Source organism: Sus scrofa, chromosome 4 (genome assembly GCF_000003025.6).
Source record: "Sus scrofa isolate TJ Tabasco breed Duroc chromosome 4, Sscrofa11.1, whole genome shotgun sequence".
Classification (NCBI taxonomy): domain Eukaryota; kingdom Metazoa; phylum Chordata; class Mammalia; order Artiodactyla; family Suidae; genus Sus; species Sus scrofa.
In genome coordinates, this window is record NC_010446.5 from 85,506,903 (window position 1) to 85,523,338 (window position 16,436).

The window sequence follows — 16,436 nt, forward strand, 5'->3', positions numbered from 1 at the left end:
TGTTGAGGAACTACCATGCTGTTTTCTGTTACAGCTGCACCATTGTGCAGCCTACAGTGTGTAAGGGTTCTAATTTCTCTACATCGATGCCAAACTTGCTATTTTCTGTTTTTGATAGTAGCCCTCCTAATGGGTGTGGGATCTTCCATTTTTCACTGGGTGAAGAGAGAGGTGAAGGATAAAAAAGGTACACTATTGAAGGGTAAAAATAAAAACTGTCTTACTTCCATGGGGTTAGACTTTGTTGAAACCCCTCTGGAACATTCAAGACACCTGGAGTCTAACTTGAAAGGAAGGAAACACAATCTTGTGGGAGAGAGGCTGTACCAGAGGTTCAGGTCACCTGGCTTTTTGACTCCAGGCTCCATCACTGCTGGGTTTGGGGGTGTGTGTGGGGAGTACCACACCCCGCTGTGGTGCCAGTTTCACCCCTTGTGTGATGAGGATAAGAGAACCAGTTAGTAAAATCTGACACACACACGCCCCACTTAACTTCACAGCTGAGATGTTACACAAGATTGCACATGCTTTGAAACCTTTGAACTAAAGGCATGCTGGAAATTCAGATCATCCGCAGATATTTTCCAGCCCTCCCATGAAAAGGGAAAGTCCTACATGACACTCCCTTTGGGTTTATGCCACAATGGGAGACTTTTACTCAAATAGTCAGCCAATGTTTGTTTTTCCCTGTCTCCCCCCAAAGAGTGGATGATCCTTGAGGAGAAGAAGGGTAGCAGCAACTGGCAAATGTTTTCAATGTGGTCGTGTGCTGGACATTGCCCCAGGTAATTTAGGAACATAATCACTGCTCTTCAGAAGACATCTCATTCCTAATATAGTTCTGTTGGTATCTGTAGATTCTATGAAGAACTCTTGGGTAGTGAATATGGCTTTTATTTATTTATTTATTGGACGTAGAGCACAGAGATAATAATGAAAATCGATGGTGACAAAAGCACCATCCTGGAGAACTCAGTGTTGCCCCCTGCTGGGATCTCAAAATCTTTCCCATCAAAACATCATCAATAATGTTCTTGTCCTTCCTATTGTTATTACACACACACACACACACACACACACACACACACACACACAGCCCAGGAAACATACATTCTTTGTAAGCATATACATTGTATTGGCTCTGTGCCATCCAGTCAAGCCAAAAATTATGGAACAATAGGAATCTGTGCCCAGAATATCAGCTAAAAATACCTCACTCCCCCCTCCTCTGTTCTTTGCTGGGTATGTTTAAGAGTGTCCCTGGAGGCTAATGAGGATGAAGGGAAAGGAAAACTGACATTTTCAAAGGAAACCAAACGTTTAACTCCCTGAAAAGGAAACATGCATTTTCTGTGTGTCTGTTTTATGTTTCTTGCCATTTTTGCACGTCTGTGCAACAGTCTGGAAAGTCTATAATATACATCATGCCACCTTGGCTTAGATTATTGGAATCCCTGCCTTGACCACAGTCTTTGGCTCTATGGCTCGACTCATAGACAGCTTCCCAGGTTTTGGCAAAGAAGAGGGGGAGGGGAAGGAGAGAGAGTGATGTACTCTCTACTCATTCAGCTCACTGGGGTGCTGCTGAAGGACATGGGAGACACATTTCCACCACTGTTTGCGCTGTTATAATCTCTCTTATTCCATGATCATTAACTGAGCCTCAAACTCTGGCTGGTCCTCTCAATAATCTTAACTTTCTCTGTGGTCAGGGGTCGTTGCTGCTCCTTCTCTGGCCTTGGTTTCCTTCCATTTATAAAATGAGAGGAGAGTTGGAGTGAGCTCTTGGGTCTGACTGTTAAGGGCACAAGGCAAAAATACGGGCATCTCAGTGTAGGTCCTAACAGGGGGTCAGCAATCTCAGTGAGAAGCAGTCATCTGAGAACTGAAGTGATACAGGGAAAGGGTCTGTTCCAAATATTTGTCAGATAATGTCAGCATTAACCAAACAGCAACTGTTGGCTCTGGCCGGTCAAATACAGAGCTGCCGACTTCCTGAACATATGCTGGGTGTTAGGCAGTGAAAGTGGGTGTTGGTCAGCACTGGTTGGCTGATGTCAATATTTACCTTGGGTTAGGGTAGACCATAGCCATGGCCGCCTGAATGAAATGTACCCTGTTTCTTCTCAAGTATTTGTCCTTTCGTATTTGTCTGTTGGTCTCTTCTCCAATAACATATGAAAGACGGTGTTGAAGTTTGATTTAATTTGTGATAGTAATGAAGAATGGAGCCTTGATGGGCACATGAAGTTCTGTTTTTGGCTCAGTTGGCTGTCTTGAAATAAATGATCTTATACAAATACTCACATGGGCAGACATGTTAAATTGATTTCAATAAAGGGAGTTAATAGCTCTTTCTCACTGAGAGCAGCTAGTATGTATTGGCCCCTTCAAATACATTATCTTATTTAATCTCCAAAACATATTGTAAGACAGGCTTTTTTTTTTTTTTTTTTCCTTTCTTGGCCGTGCCCACAGCATGCAGAAGTTCCCAGGCCAGGGATCAAACCCAAGCCACAGTAGTGACAACAGCAAATCCTTAACCACTAGGCCACTAGAAACTCCTATCATAAGATAGATAGGATCTCATTTTATAGATAAAGAAAGTGAGGCTCCAAAAGAGTCTGTAACTTGCTCACGTCCTCAAAGGTGGAATCAAGACTTGAATCCAGGTTCTATCAGACTTCAAAACCCAGGCTCTTTCCCACTCTGTCCTGCTGACTCTGGAACAGATGATTTGTGAGAACAAGAAAAGTACACCATCCACCATTTCAAGGTAAAAGCTGCCCATTGCCAGTAACATTGCCCTCAGGGATGAGCCGTGTGTGTTCCCTGCATTTCTCGGTGAAGCCAGTGCCCCACAGAGCCTCTGGGAGGTGCAGACATCACACTTAGCAGTTCCCATCCTATTGTATGGTCCTTCTTACAGCTCCCCAGGAGCCTCCAGGAGACAGAGGCTCTGATTGGCTCTGCCAGCCACTTATTGTTTTCCATTTTCTCCTCACTGCAGAGTCTCGAGACTGTCTCCTATAGAAGATCCTGCCACTCCTATTGTCCCCGCAGACTTTCCCACCGCCCCAGGCCCACGGGCTCAGTTGCTTATTGTGGTGGTGTTGGCTCAGCCTCAAGGACAGAGACCTTGAGCCAGCTGACAAGGTTGCTTGTGTCACTACTTCTAAGGCCACAAGCCATGCTTTTGGTTCCCAATACTTTTGAATGCTCTGCTCTCTCACCATCTCTCCTTCTTTTTAGCCACATGGTCTCCCAGACTCCCAGCAGCAGATTTTCCCCGACAGACAGTTTTGGCATATGGCCAACCTCTGTCTCCGTGCCTGGATGACCTCAGTTACCAAGTCAACATGGCACTTAAAGCATGCTGCTATGCTGCCCCCTGGTGGAGAGGGTGGAAACTGAGTGGTACACAGAGTACGGTCTTCTTCCTAAAGAGTATGTATACAAAGATCCTGTCCTACTTATTAGACCAAAAGGTTCATATACCTGATTAAAACCAGTGCTGTCAGTGCCTGTGGAAAGGTGACATGATCTTTGGTTGTCTGCTGTCCAAAGCTAAAAGTGGCTCTGATTTCTTGCTTTTTTTTTTTTCAGGGCTGCACCCACGGCATATGGAGGTTCCCAGCCTAGGGGTCCAGTCGGAGCTACAGCTGCTGACCTATGCCACAGCCACAGCAACGCAGGATCCAAGCCATGTCTGCAACCTACACCACAGCTCACAGCAACACCAGGTCCTTAACCCACTGAGTGAGGCCAGGGATCAACCCCTCAACCTCATGGTTCCTAGACGGATTCGTTTCCGCTGAGCCATGATAGGAACTCCTGGCTCTGATTTCATATTGTGGTGGGAAAAAACTGTATAACCATTTGGCCTCAAGTTGGAATTAGGGTTTTTTGTGTGCTTATTTTATTTTTCATCCTTCCATCTATGGCATGGAGGTTTTGAGAAGTTCCCTTTGAGGTCTGCAGTTCTCTGGGGGAAGGTTAATGAAGATCTCGTCTTTCCAAATATATTCTTGGTTCAGGAACCTCCTAAAGTGTCATAATGGCGGCTCCATTATGGCACTTTCATGGGTCTCAAAGCCCTTGACGTGGGTTCGCTCGAGTCTGCCATATTCTTCAGTATTCCTGTGTATGGGATGTTATGTCATCAGCCTAGAGGGTAGATGTGGGGATAACACACCATCTAGTGTCTGGTTTTAGAGTATGATGTGGCAGGAAGCGGGGGGAGAGTGGAGGGAGCCATGAAAAATTCAGATGTATTGATACTAAGAAGAAAATTAAGCCTCAGTTAACCTCTTGGATTTTTCTCTGATCCAGAACAAGAATGCATTTCATCCAGCTATGCCAGAACTGTTAGTTGGGTAAATGCAGACAAATCCCGTGTGGATAGGCTACATGCAAACCCTAGCCTGAGGCCATTAAAAAAAGTGGGAACTCAGACCTGGGTTCCATCACAGTATCAGGACTGGACCCCATGTCCATAGCCAGTACCACTGAAAAGCTGATTGCTGACTTTCTTGCACTGTTTTTCTTTTTCTTTCTTTCTTTTTGTCTTTTTTTTTTTTTTTTTTTTTTTTTTTTTTTTTTTTTTTTTTTTGCTATTTCTTTGGGCCGCTTCCTGCAGCATATGAAGGTTCCCAGGCTAGGGGTCGAATCAGAGCTGTAGCTTCCGGCCTACGCCAGAGGTACAGCAACGCAGGATCCGAGCCACGTCTGCAACTTACACCACAGCTCACGGCAACGCCGGATCGTTAACCCACTGAGCAAGGGCAGGGACCGAACCCGGGCAGGGACCTAACCTGCAACCTCATGGTTCCTAGTCGGATTCGTTAACCACTGCGCCACGACGGGAACTCCTCTTTCTTTTTCTTTCCTTCCTTCCTTCCTTCCTTCCTTCCTTCCTTCCTTCTTCCTTCTTCCTTCTTCCTTCCTTCCCTCCCTCCCTCCCTTTCTCCTTCCCTCTCTCCTTCCTTCCTTCCTTCCTTCCTTCCTTCCTTCCTTCCTTCCTTCCTTCCTTCCCTCCTTCCTTCCTTCTTGTCTTTTTAGGGCCACAGCTGCAGCATATGGAGGTTCCCAGGCTAGAGGTCTAATTAGAGCTATAGCTGCTGGCCTATACCACAGCCACAGCAACTCAGGATTCCAAGCCTCATCTGCGACCTACACCACAGCTCATGGCAACGCCGGATCCATAACCCATTGAACAAGGCCAGGGATGGAACCCTCAACCTCATGGTTCTTAGTCAGATTCATTTCCACTGTGCCACGACAGGAACTCCTCTTGTGCTGTTTACAGCCTTCGTTCTCAATGGTTTGTCTCAGTCCTTCTCTTTCCCTGCTCCTTTATCTCATCCTCCTTCTCCCAGTCTCTGACATTAAGATTGTCATCTCTCTCCTGTTTTTTCCTGTAAATTTCTCTGTGATATTTCATATCTAGCTCTTTTGCTCCATCATCATCATCATCATCATCATAGTTACTATTTTATTGAGGATTTATCAGATGCCAGGCATTATGCCAAATGGTTCTAGGGGCATCAGTTCAATGAATTCCTCTTGGGACTCTATGAGGCAGGTCTTTTTATTACTCCCATTATATAGGTGAGTAAACTAGTGCTTCCATAACCTGATCAAGAGCACATAGCTAATAAGTGGTGGTGCAGGGACTTGGATCTAAGTTTGATTGCACCATGTTGCCTCCTTGTCCTGCTCTTTCTACAGCTCAGTCTCTATGGCTGGGCTTCCTAGGGTCTTTCTGGGTCCAGCCCCACTGGCCTGCCTTTCTGTAGAAGATAGAAAAAAAGAAAATTGAAAACAGTGACCCACCAAATTCCCCAGTGAATGGCAAGAACTGTCTTGCTTCCCAGTCTTTTTGGGATCAGGTAGACTCTTGGCCATGGTGGTGCTGGGTCAAAGACCATTTCCCAGACCCTGTTTGTTCTGAACCTAAATCCATAGAGGACAGACCTCTTTCTGGGATCCCATTAGATCCTTTGGGGCCCGAGCTAGGTAGCCTGAAGGGATCAACTTGGTTCCTAACCCCTGCCTTTCATCTGCACATGGCAGCAGAGTCTTGGAACCCCCTATAAAGCCACGGCACCTCCAGAAAACCTCTCATGAGCTGAGGCGGCGTCTTAGCTGCTTGATCTTACTATTTATTTCTCCTGTGGAAAGAGTGCTGGAGAGAATATGTAAGAAAGAGCCTCTGGCATTCCTGTTGTGGCTCAGCAGTAAACAAACAAACAAACAAACAAAAAACCCAGCTAGTATCAATGAGGACAAGGGTTTGATTCCTGGCCCTGCTCAGCGGGTTAAGTATCCAGTGCTGCTATGAGCTATGGTGTAGGTTGCATACATGGCTTGGATCCTGCGTGACTGTGGATGTGGCTGTGGCTGTGGTGTAGGCCAGCAGCTGCAGCTCCGATGCAATCCCTAGCCTAGGAACCTCCATATGCCGTGGGTATGGCCCTAAAAAGCAAAACTAAATAAATAAATTAATTAAATAAAAAAGAGCCTCTGAATCAGCCATCCCAGAGTCTCTCTCTCATGCAAGAGATATGTCACAAACCATGCTGGGCTGAAATGTGCCGAGGTTCTCTTTGAGCTCATAATGTAGTTCTATTTCTTACTCCACAAAGTTAGTGATATAATGTATATAAGAAACACCACGGTTCCTGGCACCCAGTGAGTGTTGAATAAAGACCAATCTTCTTTTTTTCTATCTTCTACAAGCTTCTTTCTCTTTGTAGTAAAATAATTTGGGGGATGAAATATATTCCAGCAATGAACACCCCAATATTTAGAAGGTGGGAAGTTCCCATTGTGGCTCAGTGGAAATGAATCTGACTAGCATCCATGAGGATACAGGTTCAATCCCTGGCCTCACTCAGTGGGTTAAAGATCTGGCGTTGCTGTGAGCTGTGGTGTAGGTTGCAAACACATCTCAGATCTGGCATTGCTGTGGCTGAGGTGTAGGCCAGCAGATACAGCTTCGATTCAACCCCTAGCCTTCGAACCTCCATATGCCGAGGGTGTGGCCCCTAAAAAGACCAGAAAAAAAAAAAGGAAAGAAAGAAAAAAGAAAGAAGAAGGTGGAATGACTTTTTCAAGACATAAAGCTAGCACCAACGTCCAGGTGTCCACATGGTGTCCTGGCACATCACCATCCTTCTGCTGTAGCTCCTGCTGTGCAGGGTGTGCTATGGCTTCTGGAGGCCTGGCCTCTGTCCTGATCACCATGGGCCTGCTCTCTAGGAGTTTTTCAGGTGTCAGGCTTTCATGTCTGCTTTGGAAACAGTCTTGTCTCTTCAGCAGCAGAGGAGGATCCCCAACCATGTAAGCAAAACATGCATCACAAAAATGGGAGCAAATTAAGAAATTATCCAGCCTAGGGGGTTGCAGATGTGCCTTAGGAGCAAATTGCTTTCTTCCAACAAAATCTTTTCTAGAAAAAAAGTGTAATGTAAATCCTTTCTGAAAATACATATGTATTTTACAATATAGATAGAAAGAGAGGGATTATGTGAATGGTTAGTGTTAGCTGGTGTGTATTTATATGTATGTTTTGTGTGTTTGTGTGTCCTTATATACAGTATATATATATATATATATGGTATAATTTCTTTTGACCTTAGCTGTATATGTATCTGGGTGTGTGTGTGTGTATATGTAAATTTTATACACATGCAATTTTGGAGCTCCAGTGGCACAATCAGTTAGGATTCTTGCTGCTAAGGAGGAAGTGTCCTCTTAGGATAGGGCTTAGGAAACTCTTAAGCTCAGAGAGCCACCTTTGGGGCAAATTTTTTTTTTTTAAAAATCCACAAAAGGTCAAGAGACAGAAGTGGGGCCATAAAGGTGACTGAAAATCATGCTCTGCCATGTAGGTCACAAAATTCTCATGCCTGCTCTCATTTAACCCTCAGGAATCCAGGAGTGTAGGCATCATTGTTGCCTCTTATATCTGAGGAAATGGAGGCTACAAATAATTAAGTGATGAGCTCAATTCTCGCTGACTGCTTGGAAGTGGCAGAGCCTGCCAACTCCGGCTCTCTCACCAAAACTGCAAGTTTTGCATCTTTAAGCTTGTGGCTGTACAAGAGGGGTAAGAAAGGCATGGAATGGAATTTCAACCTGCCTCTGCTTCCCTGCCTGGTAGAGACAGCAGGAAAGGGGCCAGAGGGAGGAGGAGAAGGGATGGGCAGAGAGGAAGGGAAAGAAGAGAGAGAAGATTTGCTGACTTTGAGCCTAAACCAAGCGGATGGGGCTCTGCTTTGGACTAGTCCCCTCCTACGAACCCCAGATACACCCTCAGCAGATGTGGCTATTTGCTCAGAGCCTGCTGCCTGCTGGAGAGTGTGAGCTCCCTGAATACATAGGACAGGTTGTTTACCACCCTGTCCCCTTGACTGCTCCGGGGAGGATGTGCCGTAGAGGGAGGAGAGCCCTGATGGAGGCCGTAGGCTCTGGGGCAGGATCTGCATGGGAAGCTTTTCCACCAGCTAGATCCCAGCATTCCTATTTTACAGGTGGGGGAATGAGATGCAACAAAGAGATAAAGAATCACTTGAAGAGGAAGTTCCCACTGTGGCTCAGCAGTAACAAATGCAGCTAGTATCCATGAAGATGTGGTTCCATCCCTGGCCTCACTCCATGGGTTAAGGATCTGGCATTGCTGTGAGCTGTGGTGTAGGATGCAAACTTGGCTCCGATCTAGTGTTGCTGTGGTTGCGGTTCAGGCTGGCAGCTGCGGCTCTGATTCTCCCCCAGCCTGGGAACATTCATGTGCCATAGGTGTGGCTCTAAAAAAGACCAAAAAAAAAAAAAAAGAATCACTTGAAGAGCTTTCCAGGGTAGGTGAATTTTGAATGGTGGGCCAAGTTGAGAGTTGCTCTCTGTGCCTAAAAGAGCTGGACATTTCTGGAAACTATGCTGAGTTTTCTAGGGCACAGCCAGGCTGCCAGGGTCTGAACCCAGAGCAAGGTCTCATTAGTATTCAGAGGGGGAAATTCACCGTGGGGGCCGCCATCCAGGGCATTGGGCAGAGACAGGCTGTGTTTTAATTACGACCTGGACTTTCGAACAAATCCTTTTCTCTACTTGTCTGAGCCTTAGAGAAAACAAGTTGTGGGAAGTGTGGAGTCGGCAGCTGGGTCCACAGTGGTACCCGTACAGCTGTGTACACATCTGGCACACAGGTGGCGGGACTGCATGTGCCTTTTCTCCTTGGGTTGCCCTGGGGTGAGTGAGGGTAACAAGAGCCAGAACAGTAAGGTGAGGTCTACCTGGTCTTTATCCAAAGTGGGGCAGCCGATGGGGAGGATGGAGAGAAATAGGACTGCCCCCTGCTCCCTTGTCTGTGTCCCCACCAACCAGGACCATTTCAGGATTTGAGCCCAGACAACTCCTGCCAATTCCTCTGGCCGTTCCTGAGTCAACACGGTGGGATTTCTTTGTTGAGCTCACCCTAACCCTCCCTTCTCCAACTTGGGGGAAAGTTTTGGAGTGGGGGATGAAATTAAGAAGGGAGGAGGAAGAGGAGGAGATTAACAGGGTTGGAGTTAGACAAGCACAGATGCCACCACCTGCGGCTGTGGATTCTTGAGAGCTTGTTGACTCCTGGAAGCATTTGCCTAGAGTCTGTTTAACAGTTCATTCCAGGGGAAGGGGAGGAGAAGGAGGGCTTGGGGACAAAAGGCCTTTGACTGGCTCCTGTTAAAGCACTGATTAGTTTGCTCAGGTTGGCAAACAGTGTCTAGGGACTTTGGGGCCAGGGAGGAATTGGGTGGATTTTCTGTCTGATGTACAACATCCAGCATGGGGGCCGGGAGTAAAGGCAATTGTTCAAGGGCCTGGTGTGCCCTGAGATTCAGACGTGGAGAGCAAAGGCACGAGGGGCAGCTGGAGGAAGGAAGAAGGCAGGGACAGGGCAGGTGGTACCTGGAGTTCTGTTTAGGGGGCTGTCACATACTTTGTTAGTGGTGAAAGAGCCACGCCAGCCCTTAACCTGTCCCCCAACCTCACCCCCCTTTCTGAAGTTGAGAGGCAAGGGGAGGGCATGCCAGGATAGGTGTTTCTAATGCACTTCTGATGGCCAAGGGCAGGAAGCAATGGTGTTGGGGCCCAGGGTCTGGGTTAAGAGTGAGACTGCCTGTGTGTGTGTGTAATCCAGCGCCATGCCGGGTCACCTGCAGGCTGGCCTCTGTCCAGGGAGGCTTGTTCTCCAGTAGATTCACAGGAGGTGGCTTCAGACCCTTCTCCAAGCCTTGGCTTCCTTCACTCAGAGACTTTGAATGGCCTCCTTTTCTCATGCCAGTTCCCTCCCCCTTACCAGGCCACCCTCAAAACTCTTCCCTTCCTCCTAGAAGCTTCCAAGATAAACATGCTGTGCACGTGGAGTGTAGACTTAGCCATCAACCAGTACAGCTTTAGAGCTGAGACGTGATTAAATATCATAAACAGACTGTGGCTTCATGCCATTTTATTTTGTATTCCTGAAACAGTGTTTTGTAGCCTTATATTCTGTTTTTCAAAGTTAAATCCCTATGGGTTGACATTATGTATCTGTTTGTTTCTTTGTGTGCTGTTTCTCTCCCTATCATGTGATCTCCAGAGAGGATGCAGACTTTGTTTTGTATCATTTGTGCCCACATCAGTGTCTGGCACATAACAGACATTCCACATGAACTTGATTATAAATACTATCTCCATGATCCCCGCTGTGGGAATTTCCTTCCCCATCTCTGTTAAGATACAGGGTATCTGGTGCATGGCATGATGGATGCTTCTGAATTGATGACAGAATGCATGAAAAAACTAAATAGGGAGTTCCTGTCCTGGCACAGAGGAAATGAGTCCGACTAGGAACCATGAGGTTGTGAGTGTGATCACTGGCCTTGCTCAGTGGGTTAAGGATCCGGCATTGCCGTGAGCTGTGGTGTAGGTCACAGACGCGGCTCGGATCTGGCGTTGCTGTGGCTCTGGCATAGGCCAGCAGCAACAGCTCCAATTAGACCCCTAGCCTGCGAACCTCCATGTGCCACAGGTGCGGTGCTAAAAAGACAAAAGACAAACAAACAAAAAAAAGACTAAATAAGTGAGAGAATGTGCAAGTGTGCTTTTGAGATGGGCTTGGCCACACTGGGGCCATCATGGTGGACAGAAAAAAATGCTCTTCAGTTCCTTATATTTCTAGCTCCTGCCGAGGTGGGGCTTGCGAGCAGAGCAAGGTGCCTTCGGCTCCCTGGAAATCCTGAATCAGCTTTGTCTGCCTTGATGAAGCAAGGAGGGATGTGGAGCTTCATGGAACACTCTGCCCCTGCTCAGCACTATCCTCTTCCTTACACCACCTTTCCAGACCCAGGGACCACTCTGATATTCAGGGACAAACAGAGAGTGTTTGAGATACCCTTCACCCCACTGCACAACTACTTTAACTTTTTAAATTTTTTTTGGAATTTTTTTTTTTTTTTTTTTTTAGGGCTGAACCCACAGCATGTGGAGGTTCCCAGGCTAGGGGTCTGAATTGGAGCTGCAGCCGCAGGCCTACGCCACAGCCACAGCAATAGCAACACCAGATCCAAGCCGCGTCTGCGACCTATACCACAGCTCACGGCAATGCTGGATCCTTAACCCACTGAGCAAGGCCAGGGATTGAACCTGTGTCCTCCTAGATGCTAGTCAGATTCGTTTCCACTGAGCCATGATGGGAACTCCCTGCATGACTGCTCTAAAGAAAATAACTCTTTATTTTGGAAATAGAAAAATGAATGCTATAATGAATGAATCCCAGAGATATTTTTAGGGTCTGTTATTTCTTTTTCCTTTTTTTTTTTTTTTTGGTCTCTTTGCCATTTCTTGGGCCGCTCTTGCGGCATATGGAGGTTCCCAGGCTAGGGGTCGAATCAGAGCTGTAGCCACCGGCCTACGCCAGAGCCACAGCAATGCAGGATCTGAGCCACATCTGCAAGCACACGGCAACGCCAGATCCTTAACCCACTGGGCAAGGCCAGGGATCGAACCCGCAACCTTATGGTTCCTAGTCAGATTCGTTAACCACTGCGCCACAATGGGAACTCCAAGGGTCTGTTATTTCTGTGCTTATGCCAAAGGTTTTGATCTGGGGTGACTGGGAAGAGAAGGGCCACTTTTACTGGGAATCTGCTGGGTGTCAGCTCTGAGGCTGGGCTCTTTGCACATGTTCTTTCACAACAGGTGAGCAGGCGAGATCCACAGGTCAAAGCAAATAAACTTTTGTTGAGTACCCGCCATGTAGAAGTGGTTGCCGGGCATATAAATATTCCACAGGCCTTGTTCTTGAGGCTGTTGGCGAGATAAGTTATAAACATGCGGAAGTTGAATAATAAAGTAAGATTAAACTGTTTTAAGTCAGCTCTAGGAAACAATGATCTTGGGACTTTGGGAGCTGGACTTTGGTGTCTGGCTTCACGTCTTTCACAATAGCTAGGGAAAAGAGGTGCAAAGGGGAGAAACTGTGCCTGAGGTTTGGCAGACAGCTGTCCACAGAGTGGTTGGCAGAGCCCGGGACTCCAGATCCACTATATTTTGTACAGCTCCAGATAAGTGGCCAATGACCAGCACAGACAGGACACGGTGAAGGTGTTCAGAGGGGATGTGGTTGCTCTCGAGTGGGGCAGGGAGGTCTGGAAGGATTCAAGGAGAAGGTGGGAGCTTCTGTGTCCTGAAGGGCGGCTTAGATTCAGGTGGATTAAACAGAGAAGGAAGGGCTTTGCAGGAGGGTGGTATAGCATCAAAAGGCCCCCAGAGGTAGGAAATCGGGAAGGCTATGTGCCGGTGCTTCCTGTCTCCAAGCTATGAGTCTGTCCCCTTCTGTCTGGCTCCCCTGCTGCTGCCCCAGCACCGCCCTTGTCGCTGCTCAGCTGCTCTCCCTCACTCAGCTCTCCAACACCACGTCCCCTCCACCTTTCATATGGTGAAGCGTTCATTTTCCAAAACAGGCTCTTATTGTGTTAAAATGGGTCCGGGACTCCCTGTTGCTTGTGAGATGCTGTCTAGAATCCAGTCATGACTTGCCTCACCTTCCACCTTTCTCAAGGCACCTGGCCTCCACAGGGTACCCAGCATAGCATGCACTTGGCACCGCTTCTGGCCTTCGCATAGGCTATTCCCTCTGTGGGGAATCCCCACTCCCACCCCTTTTTGCCTGTCAACCTGCCCATCTTCCTGTCTTCATTTGACCTGGATTGACTGAGTAGGTAATAAAAATGCACCCCCCCACACACACACACACACAAACACACACTGACTTCCTGACAGTTGTTTCCTCTTCTGTGTTCCCGGAACCCACTACTTTAGTTATTCAACATGTCTGCCTCTCTCATCAGCCTGAGCTCATTTCTGGAAGGGTTTTTCTTTTATTCACCCTTATATCACTAGTACCTACTATTCACCTTTATATCATTAGCACCTACCATCTCTGCCTGGCATAAGTGGATATCCTCTTCGTGGTTGCTGGAAAGTAAGTGAAATGAGATAAGAATTAAGTCCTTAGAGCTGGGCTGAATCCACTGAAAGTCAGGCTAAGTTGGGAGTTTCCACTGTGGCTCAGCGGATTAAAAGTATTCAGGAGGGCGATCCCTGGTCTTGTTCTGTGGGTAAGGATCCAGCATTGCTTCAAGCTGCTGCAAGCTGCGGCATAGGTTGCTCAGATCCTGCGTTGCTGTGGCTGTGGCGTAGGCCAGCCACTGCAGCTCCAGTTCAACTCCTAGCCTGGGAACCTCCATATGCTGCAGGTGTGGCCCTAAAAAGAAAAAAAAAAAAAGTTGAGATGCAGTTTATCTCTCAAAACCTAGGTTATACTTCAGAATTCCCTGGGGGGTTTATTAAAAATTCAAATTCCTGGAGCCGACCCTTTTGCATGCTGCTGGGCATGATTATTATCATTTTGTTTAAATAACCAGTCCCCCAGGGATTCCAGGCAGCCTGCCTGATTCCAGTCTGTAGCACATCCTTTGAGAACACTGTGCCATGGGCCACACCAAATACACCCTGGCTTTTAGCTCACACTTCTTCCAGTGCCTCTCACTATGCTTTTCTTAAGCCTCTGAGAGAGTAGGTCTCAAACTGAATTATTTGGTTCAACCTCCTCAGGGAGATAATCATCTGGATTTAAGCCTATTTCATTCCAAGACTCCTTGCCCCAGTTCTGGAAGTTCTTCTTGTGGTTGACTTGGGCCTCAGTCATCTTTCTCACAGGCTTTGCTTTGCTTTCTTCCCTGCTGCCAGGCTGTTTGCTGTCAAATGTGGGGGCTGCTTTGAGGCCATTGCACCCAACGAGTTTGTTATGCGGGCCCAGAAGAGTGTGTACCACCTGAGCTGCTTCTGTTGCTGTGTCTGTGAGCGGCAGCTGCAGAAGGGTGATGAGTTTGTCCTGAAGGAGGGGCAGCTGCTCTGCAAAGGGGACTATGAGAAGGAGCGGGAGCTGCTCAGCCTGGTGAGCCCGGCAGCATCAGACTCAGGTGAGTGCCGTGTGGTCGGTGGGAGGGTTGGAGGGGGGTAGGAGGGTGGGATGCAGTGGCAGTCTGCCTTGTTCTCTCCCTAGAGGGCCAACCCCAGGGCAGCCTGGTCCGATGGTGAGGCTGTGCCCTGCATTCCAGGAAGTTTCCTTGTATGCTTGGAGTAAGCCCTTATGGGTCAGATATTGCCATGATGATGCTGTGTAACAACTTACCCCCAAATCCCATGGCATACCACCATAGATGCTTCACACATTCACAAGTCTCTGGGTTAATGGAATTGACTCTACTTGACACCGAAGGCCTTCTGTCACCTGGGCTCTGCTGAGAGCTAAGCATAGCTCTGGGCTGTAGACTGAGTTCACATCTGCTCTATGGGGTTTATTCTGAGGTCCAGGGTTGAGAAGTAGCAGCTACAGGGTGTGGTCTCCTGGCAGTGGCAGAAATGCAAGAAGGCGTGCTCAACCATGCAATCGCATTTCAAACCTCTGTTCATATCATATCTACTCCTATTTCACTGGCCAAATCAAATTAGAAGATGAAACCCAAAGTTGGGGGAGGGGCAGTGCACTGTACCATGAAGCCTTGACAGGGGAGAGACGCATAAAACTATTAATGGGAATGATGAATTAGAACCAGTAATTCCATCTGCCATAGTTTCTGAACTACTCTAGTCCTTGTTTTCTCCTTGACAAGTAGGAAAACTGGAATCTATCTGAGACTTGGTGGGTCACATAAAGAAAGGTCTAGAATATACTTGTTCCACCCACCCAAGACTTACCCCCTGCTCCCTGGAGAGGGGAAAGAGAGGGGATGGCAGACATTCAGAGACTTTTTGTTTATTTATTTATTTATTTATTTATTTTAGGGCTGCACCTGGGGTATATGGAGATTCCCAGGCTCAGGGTCAAATCAGACCTAGAGCTACCGGCCTACACCACAGCCACAGCAACATGGGGTCCAAGCCATATCTGCAGCCTACACCAGAGCTCATGGCAATGCCAGATCCTTGACCCACTGAGTGAGGCCAGGGATTGAACCCCAGTCCTCGTGGATACTAGTCGGTTTGTTACTGCTGAGCCACAATGGGAAATCCAGTTGAGAGACATTTTAGAGCAGGTTTCACAAGGCCAGAGAAATGAAAACTTCCCAAGTGAAGCATGAAATGTCTTCCAGTCTGTCTGTCCCACAGGGCAGTGCTGGTCTTAGCCTGGCCTCCTTTCCCCACCCAAGAATCTGTGAGATTGAATGAGGCGATATCCACGTGACCTGAATTCTTGCCATTGCCAATTCCAGTCCAGTCCCAAACCCCCTAACACGGCTTGCAAGGCCTCTGGCATCTCACTCTGCCTGTCTCTTTGACCTTGTGGGGAGCCTCCGAACAAACCTCCCCTCCCCCCACTCGACACACACCCCCGTCTCACACTCACTTCCACATCTTCAGAGTTGATTCCCTCTCTCCTTTGTCTCCCTAGCATATACTTTCAGCTTCTTTCTAGGGTCTACCCCACTGAGGAAGACGTATTCCCATGTGCCGGGTGAATTTACCCTTAACCTCTCCTGCCGTGACCCAGGTCCCACTTGATGGGGTTGCTTGTTTGGCTGTTTGTTGTTCTTGCCAGAGTGCTAACAAAGCCCCAGGAGGGACTCTGCATGTGTTTTTAACCACCGTATCTGCAGGGCTTAGCCTGGAACAATGAGGGTGCTTGATAGCGTCCGTGTTAAAGAATGAATAAACAACATGTAACAGGAGCCCCGCCTGCAATGCTTGAGGATGGAGCATGGGAGGCTGTCAGGTGGGGGCCTCAGCCTGGCTGCCCCACTTAGATCTGTGTGACTTGGGCCAGTTTCAGAACCTCTCTAAGCCTCAGTCTCCAAAACTGTAAAGTGGTGATAATCATGCCTACCTAATAGTTTTATTGGGGGGGAATA

General features: G+C 47.6%; 1 protein-coding gene across 2 annotated transcripts in view; it reads left to right on the forward strand.

Annotated features, from left to right (window-relative positions):
• Positions 1-16,436, forward strand: part of LMX1A (LIM homeobox transcription factor 1 alpha) — a 167,452-nt gene that overhangs the window by 103,616 nt on the left and 47,400 nt on the right. For both annotated transcript variants that reach the window (XM_013988077.2, XM_013988078.2), the window contains exon 4: positions 14,275-14,507. In XM_013988077.2, coding sequence (XP_013843531.2) covers positions 14,275-14,507 — 233 coding nt within the window. The remainder of the gene's footprint in view (positions 1-14,274; positions 14,508-16,436) is intronic.